At 38.9% G+C, this 20,328-nt stretch overlaps 1 protein-coding gene across 4 annotated transcripts in view; it reads right to left on the bottom strand.

Annotated features, from left to right (window-relative positions):
* myom1b (myomesin 1b) overlaps positions 1 to 20,328 on the bottom strand; it is a 182,338-nt gene that overhangs the window by 138,502 nt on the left and 23,508 nt on the right. For all 4 annotated transcript variants that reach the window (XM_072255947.1, XM_072255938.1, XM_072255956.1 and 1 more), the window contains 4 exons: positions 16,937 to 17,094; positions 11,747 to 11,839; positions 1,818 to 1,906; positions 1,654 to 1,713 (listed from right to left, as the gene is read on the bottom strand). In XM_072255947.1, coding sequence (XP_072112048.1) covers positions 1,654 to 1,713; positions 1,818 to 1,906; positions 11,747 to 11,839; positions 16,937 to 17,094 — 400 coding nt within the window. The remainder of the gene's footprint in view (positions 1 to 1,653; positions 1,714 to 1,817; positions 1,907 to 11,746; positions 11,840 to 16,936; positions 17,095 to 20,328) is intronic.

Here is a 20,328-nt window from a genome sequence, read left to right on the forward strand (position 1 = left end):
TAATGAAAATGAAATTGGCAATCACATTCAAATGAATGGGACAGTATTTGATGGGCCACTTCTGGCTGACATAAAGCTGGATAGCCTGGAAGGAAGTTTTGTGGTTTCTCAACTCAGTACAATTAGGAATCACTCCTGAACTCAATGGTTCCAAACTTGGTGCCTCTGCACTGTGTGCATGCAGAAGCGACTGACATGCATGCCGTAGCAAACAGCTGGTTTTCTAGAGCAATACAAACTAAAAATCCATCAGACAAAGCCCATTAACATATTTGACCTTTCAAATGCTGATCATTAACTCTTTAACAATATTATTTTGTTTATATCTGGAGAATACGTGGTCATATTATTTAGATCATCATCACTGATTCTTTGTTGCTTACTATTGTATTTATTAAAGCAAAAATAATGCTCTTTGCAGATTTGATTTAAACTGAACCACTGTTGTATTACAATATGTAAAGTTTCCAAGAATATCATTTTTGTGATATTACAAAGCAACACACACAGAATGCTGGAGAAACTCAGCAAGTCAGGCAGCATCTATGGAAATGAATAATCAGATGACATTTCGGGCCAACACTGTACTTCAGGTCTGAAAAGGATGGGGAACATCTTTTTGGTCCTGAAGGAGGGTCTCGTCCCAATGTCAACTGATTATTCATTTCATAGATCCTGCCCGACCAGCACCCAGTATTTTATGTGTATTGCTTTGGATTTCCAGCATTTGCAGACGTTGTAGTACCTGTGATATTCTATCTACCTGGTTAATTTATCAAATCAGATGAAATCTAGTGTCACTTAATCAGAATCAATTATCAACTGGCTACAGTTTATTACTTTTAATGAGATCAAAGGAAGTTCTATTTCAGTGGTTCTCAATGTGGACCATGCCAGTTTTTGTAGTAAAAAACAAGTAAAAAACAAGAATCGGGGAGCCACAGGAGCTTCTGAATGGGCCACAAGTTTCCTGTTTTGATTTTTTAAATTACTAAAATATATAAATAAAAAAGAAATGAATAAATGTAATTTAGTTATCTTTAACCAAGTTGCAACCAGATATTCAAAAAACTTGCTAGTTTGTGTCAGCTGCCAGGATCTCACTAAATACCCAAGTAACGATATTAAGTGCTTTATTGTTTCTGGTTGGAAGGATATTTTATATATTATAAATAAAGTATCCTTTTCAGGGCTTCAAAGTAGTTTTGTTTTTCATATACACTTGTAACATTATATTTAACATACAATACCTATAACCTGTTAAAACAAATATTGACTGTATATTGGAATAATTAGTACAGTTGATCCCCCCCCCCAACAAAAAAACCTTAGTAACTAATGGAGACTCTAAAAGCTGGGGGCCACAGAAGTAAATGAAAGTCACAATTGGGCCACAAACAGAGAATGGTTGAGAACCACTGGTGCAGATCTCAAGAATGCTGAAAAGAGGGAAAATGTTACATCATGGAATGTTAATTAGTGTAATGTCAGGTTTCTGATTTTAAACTCTACAAATTACAAATCATAGAATTATCTACATATGATTTAAAATATAGATCAATGTTATTTTGCAATCAATTAGTAGAGTAAAAATTAGTTTATCCAGCAGTGGTATCTATATAAGCTGACTACACTGATAAAAGTGGTACGTACAGGAAGGAACTCCATATCTTCCCGGATGGAATGAGAAATCATCATGTTCAGCCTTGAACCCTGAAGCAAATAGGAAACAGAAGGATGTCTATTGATGCATTCCACCAAAAATAACACAAGTCACTGAAATGGGTAACATTAAAAAGTTATTTGCATGGACATACTCTTCACCACAACTGATGCATAAGCTGAAAGTTCTCCCTTGGCATTCATGGCAGAAGCATGATATTGGGCAGTATCATCAAAGTTACAACTGAAATGGAACCAGATGGCAAAATTAGATACAAAAAACAAGAAAACTATATTTGTTATACAATATACAATTAGCTTTTTCAATTGTTTAATATTGTCCTAGTTTGTCTTCTCTCAAAGAAACTGGTTCATTGTTGGAGCAGCTACCGCCTAGTCTTTCATTAATTTTATCTGCCATGGAATCCTAATGTGGTACTCTTTCTGCCTCAATTGGTACATCTTATTTTTGATGTTTAATTGTTGTTTTTTTTGTTTAATCGCTGTTAGCTGTGAAAATATCAGGAACATTACAACTTAGCATTTCATGATCATCTTCCTCTTAGTGATGATATCAGGGAAGTTTAAGTTTATTATCATCTGACTGTGCATATATGTATGGGACGCGATTGTAGCGTAGTTGATTAGCACCAGATGCTATTACAGTTCAGGGCATTGGAGTTCAATTCCATTGTTATCTGTAAGGAGTCTTTAAATCTTCCCTGTGAAATGTACATGTTTTTTCTTGGTGCTTGTTTCCTCCCACATTCCAAAGATCTACTGGTTAGCAGGTTAATTGGTCAATGTTGATCGTCCCCATATTAGGCTAGGGTTAAATCAGGGGGAGCTGGCCAGCACGGCTTGAAGGGCCTATTCCATACTGTCTCATTAAATAAATACAACCAAATGAAACAACATTCCTCCAGACCACTGTGCACCCACATAAAATATATACATCACACACAACACATAAATAAATGCTACTATGATTAAATTAATCAAATACAATTCAAAATGCCTGTAGTGTGCTGCACAGGTAAACAGTAAACAGCTCACTCTCCTCATGACGAGATCTCAATGGTGGCAGGGGATTCATTAGTCTCACAGCCTGAGGCAAGAAGATTTTACCCAGTATGACAGTCCTAGTCCTGATGTTGCTAAAACCTCCTTTCTGATGATAGTGTGATCAAGGAGATTGTGGGATGGGTGGTTGGGATCCTCAACAATGCTTTGGCCCCTTTGTATACAGTATTTCACAATAGAAGGGGAAGGAGACCCCAGTAGTCCTCTCAGCAGTTTTTAATCATCCTCTGTAGGGGCTTGTAGCCTGATGCATTAAAGCTTCCAATAATGTATCCAGACAGGACACTCTCGATGGTTCTTCTGCAGGAAGTTGTTAGAATCGGGGGGGGGGGGGGTGGGGGGGGGAGCCTTGTGCATCTCACTCTCCTTAGAAAGTGTAGAAGCTGATGTACCTTCTTGACTAATGAGGAGATGTTGTAGGTCTAGGTTAGATTGTCCATTATGTGTACACCAAGCAGATTTGTGCTCTTCACTCTCTCCTAAGCAGAGCCATCGATGTGCAATGGAAAGTGGTCAACCTGCACCTTCCTCAAATCCGTATCCATCTCTTTTATCTTCTCACATTGAGACTCAGATTGTCATTCTCACACCATTTGACAAGCCTCCCTACCTCCTCTCTGTATGCCAACTCATTATTGCTGCTGATGAGGCCAACCACTGTAGTATCATCAGAGAACTTGATGATGCAAACTTGAGCATGGGCTGGATCTGGCAGTGCAGTCGTGTGTCAGCAGTGGGCTGAACACACAGCTCTGGGGGACAGTGTGATGAAGCTTGAGACATTGCTTCCAACTTGGACTGTCTGTGACTTTTCCATCAAGAAGTCTAAGATTCAGTTACAGAGAGGGGTTTTGAGTCCAATGAGGACTGTTTCCCACAGCCTCTGAAGAAAATCTTGTTAAATGCCAAGTTGAAGCTGATGAATAACAAGCAACACACATCAAAGTTGCTGGTGAACGCAGCAGGCCAGGCAGCATCTGTAGGAAGAGGTGCAGTCGACATTTCAGGCCAAGACCCTTCATCAGGACTAACTGAAGGAAGAGTGAGTAAGGGATTTGAAAGTTGGAGGGGGAGGGGGAGATCCAAAATGATAGGAGAAGACAGGAGGGGGAGGGATAGAGCCAAGAGCTGGACAGGTGATAGGCAAAAGGGGATACGAGAGGATCATGGGACAGGAGGTCCGGGGAAAAAAGACAAGGCGGGGGAGGGGGACCCAGAGGATGGGCAAGAGGTATATTCAGAGGGACAGAGGGAGAAAAAGGAGAGTGAGAGAAAGAATGTGTGCATAAAAATAAGTAACAGATGGGGTACGAGGGGGAGGTGGGGCCTTAGCGGAAGTTAGAGAAGTCACCGCATCTGCTCTCAGGATGAGGCTTTTCATTCTAGGACGAGGGAGATGTCTTCCTTTTTTAAAGAAAGGGGCTTCCCTTCCTCTACTATCAACTCTGCTCTTAAATGCATCTCCTCCATTTCACGTACATCTGCTCTCACTCCATCCTCCCGCCACCCCACTAGGAATAGGGTTCCCCTGGTCCTCACCTATCACCCCACCAGCCTCCGGGTCCAACATATTATTCTCCGTAACTTCTGCCACCTCCAACGGGATCTCACTACTAAGCACATCTTTCCCACCCCCCTCTCTCTGCATTCCGCAGGGATTGCTCCCTACGCAACTCGCTTGTCCATTCGTCCCCCCCATCCCTCCCCACTGATCTCCCTCCTGGCACTTATCCGTGTAAGCGGAACAAGTGCTACACATGCCCTTACACTTCCTCCCTTACCACCATTCAGGGTACCAAACAGTCCTTCCAGGTGAGGGAACACTTCACCTGTGAGTCGACTGGGGTGATATACTGCGTCCGGTACTCCTGATGTGGCCTTTTATATATTGGCGAGACCCGACACAGACTGGGAGACCGCTTTGCTGAACATCTACGCTCTGTCCGCCAGAGAAAGCAGGATCTCCCAGTGGCCACACATTTTAATTCCACATCCCATTCCCATTCTGACATGTCTATCCATGGCCTCCTCTACTGTAAAGATGAAGCCACACTCAGGTTGGAGGAACAACACCTTATATTCCGTCTGGGTAGCCTCCAACCTGATGGCATGAACATCGACTTCTCTAACTTCCGCTAAGGCCCCACCTCCCCCTCGTACCCCATCTGTTACTTATTTTTATGCACACATTCTTTCTCTCACTCTCCTTTTTCTCCCTCTGTCCCTCTGAATATACCTCTTGCCCATCCTCTGGGTCCCCCCCCCCCCAACTTGTCTTTCTTCCCGGACCTCCTGTCCCATGATCCTTTCGTATCCCCTTTTGCCTTTCACCTGTCCAGCTCTTGGCTCCATCCCTCCCCCTCCTGTCTTCTCCTAGCATTTTGGATCTCCCCCTCCCCCTCCAACTTTCAAATCCCTTACTCACTCTTCCTTCAGTTAGCCCTTACGAAGGGTCTTGGCCTGAAACGTCGACTGCACCTCTTCCTACAGATGCTGCCTGGCCTGCTGCGTTCACCAGCAACTTTGATGTGTGTTGCTTGAATTTCCAGCATCTGCAGAATTCCTGTTGTTTGCTGATGAATAACATGCTGGCTTATGAGGCATTGTTTTATAGTTGGGACAGGATGGAGGATCAGTGAACTAATTTGAGCAGTAGGTGAACTGGAAAGGGGCCAATGCAACTGGAAGGTGGGACTTTATAAAATCAATTACCAGCTACTCAAAGGACTTCATGATTGTTGAAGTCAGTGGCACTGGATGGTAATCATTTAGGCCAATTACCATCGCACCCTTGGGCATTGGAATGATGGTGGCTGCCTTGAAGCCTGCAGGTTCGGTAGACAGTTGACAGGAGATATTAAAGATGTCTGTTAAGGTCTTTGGTCACTGGGCCGCACAATCCCTCAGCACCAGACTGCATATGTTATCCGGCCAGTAGCTTTGTGGCGGGATTTACCCTGGCTAGGATCCTTCTCACCTCAGCTGTGGCCTGACAGGGTGCCTGTTCCTCAGGGAGAGAGGGAGCTTTCCTCAATGTCACATCATTCATTGCATCAAATCATGCACAGAAGCCAATCAGCCTATCAGGAAGGGAGATGTCACTGTCGTTGACACGCAGGGTGGACTTGTAATCTGCCATGATTTGTATACATTTCAAACTGTGCAACTTGTCCCTGGTGTAACAAAGTTGTCAGTGAATTTTCTGTGGCATTCTCTCTTTGCCTTCCTGATGGTGCAGGAGAGCACGGCTCTTGTTGGTCTTCGAATCATCCTATCCCCTGATCTGAAAACTGTGCCCTGATCCTTTAGCAGTGCACAAGCCTCTGCAGTGAACCATGGTTCCTGGTTTGTCCTGGCAGTGTAGTGATTAATCACAGTAACTTCCTCAATACATTTTCCTTTTTAGCCAGTCACCAATTCCACAATTTCATCAATGTTGACATGATGATTGTAGGTAGCCCCTCCCAAATGAAGCCCTTGCCATATAAAATAAGATCCCACTTTATTCTTCTGGGCACTAGTTAGTCAATTCAGAATTTCTCATTTTTGTACCAATGTTGATCCTGCTGGTTGCATAGGTTTTGTATTTGCTTGTCACAGAACTTTTGAGCTTATCATTGAAACTAACTGTAGAACATTTGAAATAGCAAGAGTCAATTATATAGGAGAAACTATAGTGTCTGCACTGCATAAAATAGCAGGGAAAGAAAATGTGATGTAAAATTGAATGAGGTAATAAAATTGAGAATTGTACTTGCATTAATACTGTTTTTTGGGAGATAGCATTAGGTTAGTGTAGTATGCTGATCTCTCCATTGAGATACTAGTACATAATCTAGACTAAAAGTGCTATGGGAAAGATATAATGTCAGAGATGCCATCTTTCAGATGAAACATTAAACCTAGGCTTTTTAAGTCTTTTCACATCAATCAAAGGAATCTAAAGCACTATCTGAAGTACAGAAAGGGGTTGTCCTAGTATCACAACCAGAAATTTTCCTCAATTAACATTATGAAAGAGGATTATTCTGCAAATTCGATGTTGTGCTTCCTTTCATCATGGCAGTACTTGCATTTCAAAGGTACATCAGAATTTATACATGCAAGTTAGTTGTGGAATAAACACAATAAAATGGCATATTTCAAGAGATGAAATTTGAAAATAATGCACTGCAGAAAGAAAAAGTAAAACTGAAAATCTATGAACATATTTCACTGCAATAATTTTATAGCTAAACAAGCATTTCTAAAGGAGCACATATGATTAGGCAAACTGGACAGTTCTATAGTTTTGATGCAGTGTTCAGCTATTTATAAACTGGTGATAATAGATTTGTATGCCATATGGCTGAATGATGCTAGCTTAGCAGTTCTAATTAAGTGAGATGTCCCAACCGAAGTACATGAACTTTAATATTGGAAATCCTTCAAGTTCAAATGATAACTCTAGAATATTCAGAATCTGTCTCACAATTGTCACTGCTTCGTACAATTTTCCAGCAGTAGGCAGTCACCAAATATTGGAGAATCCGCTAATATATTTATTTGATGAGGGATCATTTAAAAAAAATCTTAACATGCTGCATTTGCTCTGATTAAAATTTGTTCCACCATTCAAAGTGCTACATATACACCTTTGCATATAGTTGTTATGCATGAGATGGAATTGAGGTCATTCAGATATTTGCCTTCTTTGCCCCCAAAGTTTTATGTCAGTGATCGATGACAGTTCAAAAGAACATTAATAATAAGTTAAAGAATAACATTCCAAATAGCAATTACTATAACCAGAACTCAAATTCTGACAACACCAATTTACAATAAGAACTGAACATGGTAGTTGTTCATTTTGCTTGAAGTTGTAGTATTCATAACATTGATATTTGAAATAACATTTGAATTAAACATTCCACTTGTATCGACTCAGATTTTTTTTTGGCAAACACTGAATTTACCAGTTCACTCCATTCCAGGATTCTATGTGGAATACAATGGCAAAGTCTCATTTTATCAGATTGCTCTGCATTTGCAATGGAATAATCACTTCTTGGATTCTGTTTTAAATTAGACCTACAGCATTGATGATCATCATGTTATCAAAGATCCATGGCTCCATTGATTTCAATAGGGATCACAGGGCTTTAGATAGAGGATTGGAATGTTTTTTTTAAAAATGATTAGCTTTTAATTACGGAAGGACTTTTAGGTATTGTTTTTCATATTTAATTGTTTATTTCTTTTACCATTAGATATTTATTTCAGTTGAAGGTTTGCCCATTGTCAAAGATTTCAAGGAGGTTTAAAGTAGGATTTCAGAGGTGCAATGAAGTCTTTGATGCTGCCAGGCCACACAGTGGGAGTCCAGTACACTTAGAGGCCAACAAGGTTGGTCTTCTGCATCAAGCTCAGACAAATATTGATGACAGGTGACAGTTTTGGACTGGGGGTCCATACGAACAAGATCTGGTCCCTTTATTATGTGATCCGTAATACGCAAATGCTGCTTTTTACAGAATTAAATATTTTCTTTCCGAATAGCAGTTGGCATTAAATTTGGTACCAATTTAAGAATTATGGCAACACATATGTACTCAATTGACTTATGTTAAAAAAATATATATTTGGACATGATTATTCAGCAAATTTAATTAGAAACATGGGAGTTGAGGGTATACCATTGCCTATATAAATTAAATGGCTGAATATTGGACACTGAAATATGCTCAAGACTTGTGATATTTCTATTAAAACATTGAGAGTAACTTCTTAAATTTCATTCTTTTTAAAATTTACCCCTTTTTTCTATTGTAACTCACTTATGAAATGATCTGCTCAGCCCAATGTCATCTTCTATTTTTTTAATTGTCCAAATATTTATTTATTTCAAGTCTCGATAATGGTTATTAATCTTTACCAAATATAGTTTTAATACCAACAGAAGATGAAAATCAAGTACAAAGACAAAAAACAAAAAAATCTCAGTTATCTTTACAAACAAAGACACAATGCCTTAATTTCTGCTTTAGTCGAAGGAAAGGAAATAATAAAGGAAATAAAACTTCAGTTAAAATAATCAACGTTAATCAGTTATTGTTGTATTTACTGATGTCAATGCATAGTTATAATTTTCTAAGCTGTATTTGTAATTGGCCATAATTTCTTAGAGGACTAAACTAAAGTTGAATTAATGTCTCTTTTAGTTTAGTCTGAAAAATTCAAATGAGACAACAATTAGGTAGAAGAACTGCAAGGCATCTGACTGCAAGTCCCGACAAAGGATTGTGAAGATTGCTGAGTGGATCAATGCAGAAGAAAGATTTATCTCACTTCAGCAGTCTGAGATACCCACCTGCTTCAAGCAGGCTTCAATTATACCAGTGCCTAAGAAGAACGCGGTAACCTGCCTCAATGACCATTGTCCAATAGCACTTATTTCCATTGATTAAGTGCTTTGAGAGGTTGGTGATGAAACATATTCAATTCTTTTCTGAGAAATGGGATGGATCCACTCCAGTTTGCCTACTGGCACACCAGGTCCGAAGCAGATACCATTTCATTGGCTCTTCACTCAGCACTTGAACATCTGGACTGCAAAGATGGACTACAGCTCAGCATTCAAAACCATCATCCCCTCAATACTAATCAATAAGCTACAAGGCCTCAGCCTCAATACCTCCTTGAGGAATTGGACCCTTGATTTCCTCACTTGCCAGTCACTTCAGATTGGTAACAACAACTCTTCCACAATCTCCATTAGCACAGGTGCACCACAGGGCTGTGTGCTTAGCACCCTGCTCTACTCACTTTATACTTAAGACTGAGATTAAATACTGCACTAATGCCATATTTAAGTTTGCTAACAACACCACTGTCATTGGCCAAATCAAAGGTGGTCATGAATCAACATATAGGCAACAGTCTGAAAATCTGGCTGAGTTGTCCCACAACAACAATCTCTCACTTAACGTAAGCAAGACGAAGGAGCTAATGATTGACCTCAGGAGGAGGAGGAAACCGAAGGTCCATGAACCATTCCGCAATGGGGTATCAGAGGTGAAGAGGGTTAGCAACTTTAAATTCCTCAGAGTTATTATTTTGGAGGATGTATCTTGGGCCCAGCACACAAGTGCAATTATGAACAAAGTATGGCAGTGCCTGTACTTCCTGAGTAGTTTGTGAAGATTCTGTTTGACATCTAAAACTTTGACAAACTTCTATAGTTATGTACTGGATAGTATATTGACTGATTGCATCAAAGTCCAGTATGAAAACACCAATGCCTTGAATGGAAAATCCTACAAAAAATAGTTGATAGGGCCCAGTCCATCACAGGTAAAACTCTCCCCACCATTGGGCATATCTGCACAGGGCGCTATCACAGGAAAGCAGCATCCATCGTCAAGGACCCCCATCACCCAGGTCATGCTCTCTTCTCACTAATGCCATTGGGAAGGTGGTATAAGAGCCTCAGGACCCACACCACCAGGTTCAGCAACATTTGTTACCCCTCATCCATCAGGTTCTTGAGCCAGAGGGGATAACTTCACTCACCCAATCACCGAACAGTTCCCACAAACTAAGGACTCACTTTCAAAGACTCTTCATCTCAGGTTCTCATTAATATGTATGTATTTACTTATTTTTCTTTTGTAATTGCACAGTTTGTTGCCGTTTGCACACTGGTTGGTTGTCTCTCTTATTAGGTGTTTTTTTTCACTGATTCTATTATGTTTCTTGGATTTACTGTGCATGCCCACAAGGAAACAAATTTCAGGGTTGTATATGGTGACACCTATATACTTTGATAGCAAATTTACTTTGAAATTGAGTTATATATACTGTGTTGTGCACCTTAGTCTGGAGGAACATTGTTTCGCTTGATGGTATTCATCTATACAGTTGAATGACAATAAACTTGAACATGAACGGTCTGGATAATAAACTTTGATCAATTTTTATTTTAGTTGTGAACCTAACTGTTATAGTTAATTCGACAAATTATTACTCCATTTGCTTTGTCTATTTGTTCTCTTGATGCAAATTCTTAACATTTACATTATTTATAAAACTTACCAGTTTCACAGTGGAATGATGGCAAAATAATGGCTAATATTGAAACAAACAATTATTTATACAGAAAGTCAATAACTTTTGTGTGAGGGTTATATGAACAACTAACACAAATGTTATAGACCCCTACCATTAATCAAGGGGTCTGTGGATCCCAAGTTGAGACCCCCGGTCTAAAAGATATTCATATCGCAGTTGTGACAATAACATTTCTGTATCTGCCTCACTGCTGATATATACTAACTCATGACCTACTGTATATGTATGATTAAACATGCTATAGAAATATAATTAGTAGAAAATATTAGTGACAATCTTCTTCAATTACACTGTAAAGTTGACATTTATTTTCAATTTTACAGTTTTAAAACGTGATTTTTTATATTCATTTCCTTCTTATCATTTAATATAATTGTTCCATTTTTTTTAATCAATTTCCAATTCACAATCTTTTAATCATCTTCCTTTGCTGTCCTTCCCCTGTTAATTCAGTCTTCAGTCTAATTTTTTTACACGTTGATTGAGGAGATCACTCACAGTTGCCCAATTTCCCTAACTGTACCATCTTAAATCAAAATGTGTGAAATATTGATGACATCTGTGGTTTAAAGTACTGCTATGGGATATTCTTGTGTACTTTTCCTTGGTATGTGCAACTGACAAAAGTAGAAAGAAGAGCTACCTCGGCAAAGTAGTGAGAAGAGCTACCACACCACCTAATCAAGCAATATGCTATATCGATAAATCATTTACACAAGTGCTACACCTGCAAGTAACAGATCCGACAACTGAAGCATCAGTGAAAGAATTCATTTCCACTTTCGTTAATGTCTGAGTCACATTGTAGTTGTGGTTCTGATTCCTTAAGTACATTATTTCTTCTTCTAACTCAAACAAATTGAGCTCAGATGGAAGAATGAAAAGGACTCACTTGTTAATTTCCAAGGAATGAATGCCATATTTACTATCAATGACGTACTTCCCAGGGTCAGTGTAGATATTAACAGGCACATTGTTTTTGTACCTGAGTGGTAAAAATAAAAACAGTGTTAATATTTAATCTTTGCAGGTATTTAGCAATTTTTCCCAATCTCAAACACAAAATATGCATGCGATGCTTAAACTGTAATCTATAGAGAGAAAGCAGGAATCTACAGGTCAATTGTCTTAATATCAAGCCAAAGAAAATGTTGAAGGCCATTATTAAAGACATTTTTGAAGATAACCCAGAAAATGTCAAGGTAATCTGGCAAAATCAACAGAGTTTTGTGAAAAGGAAATTATATTTGCCCAATTTATTGGAGTTGTTTAAAGAAGTTACAAACATGTTGGATAACAGAGTATCAGAAGATATACTACACTTACTGTAGATTTCCAGAAAGCATTTGCTAAGGTATTGTATTAAAGTTTATTGTGGAAAATAAAAGCTCATGTTAATAGAAGACATGGACAGAAAATTATCTGGCTAACAGAAAACTGACAATTTTCTGGTTGACAAAGAATCTCTTGGCAATCAAAGAATTTCTTTGACTGCAAAGATGTAATGAGTAGCATACCACAATATTTTTTGATTCCACAGGGTTTGATTCCCACCCCTGAGCACATTCTCCCCATGATAGTGTGGGTTTCCTCCTGTTGCTCTGGTTTCCTCCCACATTCCAAAGATGTACAGTTAGGGTTAGTGAGTTGTGGGTGTGCTGTGTTGGCTCTAGAAGCTTTGCAACACTTACAAGCTGCTCAGCACAATCCTTGCTGATTTGATTTGATGCAAAATAATGCATTTCACTGTATGTTTTGATGTCCATGTGACAAATACAACTAATCTTTTCATCTTTAAATGGTGCATAGTGGGAAAATGGGAAATGTCCATTTTACCAGGAAAAATAAAAAGATGCAAGTTTTCTCAAATAAAGTGGCAGAGGCATTTTAAGTTTAAGGGAAATTGTAACAAATCACTTTATTGTCAACCAAACATAGAATGTAAACCGAGGTAAAAAAAGTTCACATCATTACATCACGACCATTCTCTTAAAGTGAACCCCAACTCAATGTTGGTGGTTGTGAATTACATTACCCTTTATATTACCCGAAAGGAACCATTTATTTTAGTAGTGGGAAACTACAAAGCTCTAAAATGCAGGGTATCATGATGACCTAGTGCATGATTTTCAAAAGGCTGGTTGTCAGGAATAGTGAGTAATTAGGAAGGCTAACAAAATATTACCATATACTATAGGAGGAAATGAATGCAAATTTGAAGAGATTATGCCTTAGTTGCATAAGACACTGTTGACACCACAATCTAGAATATTATATTTAATATTGATCACCTTATTTTTGGAAAGATGTAAATGCATTTGAAGTGATTCGGAGAAGGTCTACTTGACTAATACTTGGAATGAGCAGGTTGTTTCATGATGAAAGACTGGACGGGTTAAGTTTGTTTCTTCCGAAGTTCAGTGGAGTAGTGAATATTTATTGGAAATGTAAAATCCTGGGGCTGCTTGACAAGGAGAGTGTTTGCTTTTGTGGACGAATCTAGGAAAAGGGACAGGTCACTATTTAAAAATAAACAGTTGTTAATTTAAGGCAAAGATAGGGCGATATTTTTTCTTTCAGTAGGTCACAAATCTTTGAAAATTTTCTTCAAATGTCAGAGAAAGTAGAGGCTTTGAATATTTTTAAAGCAGAAGTAAATGGATTCTCAATGAGCACAGGGATACAAATATAATGGGGTAGATGGGAAAGTAAAATTAATGTTACAGCTAGGTCAACTGTGATTTTATTGAATGGTGGAATAGACTTAAGGTGCTGATATGTATAATAAATATTTGCATGCTCATATGTATAATAAATACAAAAGGAAATGATACTTCAACTAAATTCCCCCCAAAAAACCCAGATCAAATAAAGGTGTTTTTCAATATGATACTACAACATTGTATGAAGAAATATATTTCACTTTTGTTCCCTGATGTAGCTCAGTAAATGGCACTTCTGTCTCTGAATCAGAAGAAGGAGGGTACAAGTCCTATCCCAGTGGCTTGACCACTAGAATCTAGGCTGATGTCCCAATTCACCACTGAAGAAATGCTGCACTGCTGCAGATGCTATCCCTTAGATAATGCATTGAAACCAATATCCTGTCTGCCCTCCCAGGTTGAAATAGAAGATCCCTCAGCACTAATTTAAAGATGGGAAGCAAATTTATTTCCAGTATTCTGGCTAATATTCACTCCTCAGTCAACATCACTGGAACAGATTATCTGGTGATGATCACAGTGCTATTTGTGGGAACTGGCTGCATTTATATTGGCTACATTACAACAGTGATTACACTTCAGAAGTATTCTGTTGGCTTCAAGGAGCACTGGGATGTTATGAAGTTCTGAGCATTATAGAAATAAAAGCTCTTCATTATTTTAATTCTTGTTCCCAATTCTCTTAACTTTGACAAGATCACTGCTCCCTGTGCTCAGGAGTTGAAGATTTACAGCAGCTAGCAATTAGTAGAATAACACACAAAATGCTGAAGGAACTCAGCATTCCAGACAGCATCTATGGAAAAAAGTACAGTCGACATTTCGGACCGAAAAGTGAACTGTACTTTTTCCATTGATGCTGCCTGGCCTGCTAAGTTCCTTCAGCATTTTGTGTGTGTTGTTCGGATTTGCAGCATATGTGGAATTTCTCTTGTTAGCAATTAGCAGTAACCTCCATGTGGATTAAGCTTCCTGTTCACCTCAGGAAATGGTTAGGCTGGTCCTGTTGAAGGTAGAGCAGTGGATGTAGTCTATATGGACTTTTAGTAAGGCATTTGACAAGGTTCCCCATGATAAGCTCAGTCAGGAGGCATGGCCTCTTGGCTGGATGGATTCAGAATTGGTTTACCCACAGAAGGCAGAGGATGGTAGTAGATGGAGCATATTTTGTCTGAATGTCGGTGCTCGATGGTGTTCTGCAGTGATCTGTTATGGGATCCTTGCTCTTTGTAATTTTTATAAATGATTTGGATGAGGAAGCAGCAAGGTAATGTTGCAGCTCTCAGAATTCTGGTTAGATCACACTTGGAGTATCGTGTTCGGTTCTGGACGCCTCATTATAGGAAGGATGTGAAAGCTTTAAATTCAGAAAAGCAGATCATGTAAGGATATTCTTCAATATTGTACTGTACTATTTTATGGGGAAAGTAAAGAAAAATTGTGCGAGCTCAGGCTTCTTTCCTTAGTGCAAAAGAAGATGAGAAGTGACTGGTTAGAATTGCATAAGATAATTAAAGGCATTGATAGAATGGACAACCAGTGACTTTTTCCCCAGGGCATAAATGGTTAACAAAAGAGCACATAATTTTAAGGTGATGGAGGAAAGCGTAGGGGTATGTCAAAGGTAGGTTTGTGCGTTTTTTTTTGTTTTGTTTTTTTTTTTACACAGAGTGATGGGTGCATGGAATGTGCTGCTGGGGTGGTGGTAGAGGCAGGTACATTATGGGTATTTGAGAGACTCTGAGATAGGCAGATGAATGAAAGAAATGTGGAGGACTATGTGGAGAGAGAATTAGAATGATCTTTGAGTAGGTTAAAAGATCGGCACAAATCATGGCCCAAAAAGCTTGTATTGTGCTGCAGTGTTCTATGTTCCAAGTTCCTCAGGAAGCACCTGGGTTTTTGTCATGCAATAAACCAACCAGGATTAAAAAAAAGGTACAATTTTAACAGCAAATCATCACAACAGTATGGTAAAGCTTCAAGTACAATTAAAGTTACGCAGCCAGTACAAATCAAATATACACCTGAAGGGCATAACTTGCATCGATAACAAAGTATTTATCAATAAACATCCATCATCAAGTTTAGTTTCCCTGCCTTCACACTAAGCTCAGGAATCAAGGCTGCTTCTTCTGTTCTGTGATATCAGATGGTCTAAACCTCAATTCATATCTCAATTTACCACCATAGCTGAACTAAGACTGAACTCATTATTGATCCACAAGGATATGTTCAGTCATTGTTTTGTACAGTACTTGTTAAATTTAATAATATTAGGAAGCAATATATCCTCAGGTTGAGCAGTTAAGTCTAAAAGCAGAGAGAGAAAAACAGAACAAAAACAAAATCTAAGGAACCAAGTGCAATTAGTTTTGAAATCAATGATTAGGCAATTCCTACAATTTGAAATTTAAGAACTTCCTTTCATTAAAACCCTTCTCAATCACAAAATATACTCTCAGTGGCCCCTTTATTAGGTACAGCTGTACACCTGCTCATTAATGTAATTATCTAATCAGCCAAATATGTTGCAACAACTCAATACATAAACCTGAAAACATGGTCAAGAGGTCAGTTGCTGTTCAAACCAAATATCAGAATGGGGAAGAAACGTGATCCAAGTGACTTTGACCATGGAATGATTTTTGCTGCTAGATGGGGTGGTCTGAATATCTCAAACTGCTGATCTCCTGGGATTTTCACGCATAACAGTCTCTAGATTTTATAGAGAGTGGTATGAAAAACAAAAAACATTCAGTGAGCAGCAATTCTGTAAGCAAAAACACCTTGACAGAGGTCAGAGGAGAACAGCTGGACTAGTCCAAGCTGCCAGGAAGGCACAATAACTCAAACAATGATGTGTTACAAAGGTGGTGTGCAGAGGAGCATCTCTGAATGCACAGCATGTTGAACCTTGAAGTGGTTGGGCTATTGCAACAGAGGATCACATACATTCAGTGCCCATTACAGGAGATAGCTATTAAAGTGGCACTGAATATATATAGCATTCCACTAAAAGTGGAAATAAAATGCACTCAACCCACATTTTCCATTCAGATCAAAGTTGCTGGTGAATGCAGCAGGCCAGGCAGCATCTGTAGGAAGAGGTGCACCTCTTCCTACAGATGCTGCCTGGCCTGCTGCGTTGACTGCACCTCTTCCTACAGATGCTGCCTGGCCTGCTGTGTTCACCAGCAACTTTGATGTGTGTTGCTTGAATTTCCAGCATCTGCAGAATTCCTGTTGTTTTTTTCCATTCAGACTCGGGTAATATCAACCACGTGGAATTATGGAATCGTGCAGCACTGAAGAAAGTACTGAAGCACATTCTACTGTGCTATAATGGAGATATTTACCATGTGACTCGGGGTTCAGGCCATCCTGAGACAGTGCAATGTAGCTTCACATTCTGCTTTTCCCAGACTGTATGGGATCTAGGCTTGATTATAAATTCAGGCAAACGAAGCAGGCTGTCTTCCTTCAGTCTTTTGTGAAATTCTTCAGTCTCATGAATCTGAGGCAAGATAAATAAGAACATGATCCATATCCAGCACAAAATATTTGAGAATTACTGACATTAATATTTAAGTATTTTAATATCTATTTTCACAGATTAACTGAAATTTAGCAAAAGTTGCATTGGAGTACACAATTCAGCAAAATCATTACTTCAATATTTCTTTTTATAAAAGCACTCTGCAAACAATTACAGACTGCAGATTATGAGAAGTTAACATGATGCAGGACAGTGTGCATGGATTTTTAACCAACTCCATTCAAAGTGGCCAAGAAACAGGCTTTAGAATTCATGTATGTACTATTGTAGAGGCTCCTGTTTTAGAAGCTCTTAATATAATGTTTGATCTGACTTCGTTCAAGTTTTTTTTGGCACAAGAACAGAGGATCTAGTTCTTTGCAACGTGATAATAAAGATACAAATTATTGTATTGCTGATAGAAATTGTTAAGTCCACCAATGGAAATAGGGACATTAGCTTCTTGGCACTAGTCTTATCCAAGTCTAGTAAATCTTTTCAAATCTTCCATGTTCCGATTAGATGTTCCGATTGATTGTAGGAGAGCTGAGTTAACAACTCTAAAAACTTGAATATTGCTTCAACCTTACTGATTTAGCAGCATGGCAGAAAAATATGTTTGTTTCCCATCCTTGTATATTTAATTCTCAGAATTCAGGATCTCAGAGGTTACACAAAGAAGATACAAGATGTTTCCTGTTAACAGCTCCTGAGCATTCTATATGCAGTATATGGGCAAGAAAGGGCCAATTCTTCAGATCATTCAAGGATCTTAATGAGGATGGACAAAATTTCTCTCCTTTCCCCACTTCCAGTAAGGTAAGCTTTTGAGCCTGACCTTACTTCCATTGTTGAGTTTGTCCTTATTCCCAATGCCTGTTTCCCATGGCATGCCTAGAATACCGCCTCAGTTCAACATAGAAAATGTTTTACCTTGACATAGGCTTACACCTGGACAACTGTCTGTATCAACCCTAGAGCTTTAAAAGTTAAAAAGAGGACTGGTTTATTTCCAAGTCTGTTGTTCCCATTGGAGGACATTTTCCTTCAGATATCTTTTCCGTTTGAAGCTGCACAATATTCCTTACCCTCCATTGCTCTGTGCAATTCCTTTTTCAATGAACAATTGTTATGTTCTTCTAGACCCACCAACAATATTCAGCTCCCCCTCCAAACCATGTTAAAGTGCCTTCACTCTTGGCTCCAAATGCCTATAGTGCCAATTCTGTTCTACTTAAAGGTGACTAACATGTATAACAGTGACTGTGGTATATTTTCTATCACTGTATCTTCAGTACCTCTACAGCATTCTGTGTGAAATATCATATCTTTTTCTTCCAGCAATTCCTTTGTTAGCTCCAATGTGCTTCAACACATAGTTCAATTTCTATCTTTTCTATTGTACCTAGCACATTTCATATGAGAGTTTCATTTCTAGTGCCTATACCATGAAGCATCATTGATGTTTCCCTGTATTCATCATCTAGTGTACATAATTGCCTCTAGTGGCAATCCCCATCAACATCATTAATTTGAAGACTGACAGAAGTTATTCAACATACAATCTGACATACGGTCATGGATGACACCAATGTTCACTGGGTCTAAAGCCATCCTATTCAGTGTCAGAATCATAATGTCATTGATCCTAATTCCACCCCTTTCTTGTGTATGCATTCAAAATCCTTATAATGATGCAAGACAGTACCTATGGAAAAAAATGACATCTCAGGCTGAAACTCTTCATCAGAATTGAAAAGGAAGAGGGCAGAAGCCAGAATAAAAGGGTAATGGAAAGGGAAGGAGCAAGATCAGGCAGGGGACAGATAAGGAGGGGAAAGCAGGAGAGTGGGGGAGGGAGGAAGGTAATAGAGAGAAGCTTCCAGATGGGGGGGGGGGCGCAGGTGTGTAGAGGTTCTAGGTGAGAACACCTAGAAGGCAGGAAAGTAATCTTCTCACATTATTCCCTCCCCCCCCCCCCACCCCTACTTTCCTGCCTTCCCATTTCACCTGGATTCACTATTACCTGTCAGCTCCTGATCATCCCCATCAACAGTATCCTTTTAGTCTGGCTTCTGCCCTTTTCCTTTCAAGTCCCGATGAAGGATCTCAACCCAAAACATTGTTCATTTTCCTCCATAGATGCTGCCTGACCCACTGAGTTGCTCCTACATTTTGTGTGTATTGATAGAGGTACATGGTCTCGGTGTCCTACTGAACGTTGACACGAACTTACAAACCCACATCCATCCAAAGGAGTGCTTACATTTCTCAGTCACCTCCATCCCTGGTTAATACTCATTGTCCAAGAAAATACTGATGCCTGTGTCACCTCCTGACTTAATATTTTCACTAACTTAATTGTCAGTTTCCTATAATCACCCATTCATCCAAAACTCTCCAATCTCATTTTCCAAACAGTAAATCCCCTTTCCGCTTTTAAAAATTTATCCGTACTGATTTCACTTTCTTACTATCTATCATGAAGTTACACCGACTTCAATTTCTGTATCCTATAAGATTTCATCCTACCTTTAATCTTTTCCAATTCCACATTTCAGCTTGCATTGACATTTCATCTGCAATCACGGTGGTTGCCATATGATCAGTGGTTAGCAACATTCTTCAGAAACCTGCCTGATCAGCTATTAATCAGCTGATTTCTATGCTATTTCTGCTCCATAATTCTCAAAATACAAAAAAAAGTAAATTGAAGAAAAGATTTCTGACTCCCAACTGTATTTACCTTTTGCCTATGGTGTGGAAGAGAACTACCATTGAAGTCTTGTTCACATGTTAGCACATGCTTGTAGAATAAAGTACGATAGTCATGATTGTGCTGGAGGCTAGATGTCAGCACATGTGACCTTTTGATCACCATTTAACTCAGCTCTGCTTCAGCAACAGAGATCAGTCATACAGATCAGGGGACGGTGAGGAGGAGGTTAAATTGATCGCTTTTTCCTTAATATTTTAATTAGTTAATGCTTTGAATTTTATAACAGCTAAATGCATTCTGAAAATTAATATAATTTTTTCTCAATGACTTTGATTATTAGAGATATTTGCATAAGGCCTTTAACAACCAGAGCTGATAAATGTGTGTCAGAGCAGTTCAGAGACAGGGGTGCAGGAAACATTGCCTGAGGTCGAATTACCACTTACAGATGACATGGCACTGAGGGCACTCGTGCAAGCAAGATCCCAATCTCA

The sequence above is a fragment of the Mobula birostris genome, chromosome 1 (assembly GCF_030028105.1).
Source record: "Mobula birostris isolate sMobBir1 chromosome 1, sMobBir1.hap1, whole genome shotgun sequence".
In the NCBI taxonomy this organism is placed as follows: Eukaryota; Metazoa; Chordata; class Chondrichthyes; order Myliobatiformes; family Myliobatidae; genus Mobula; species Mobula birostris.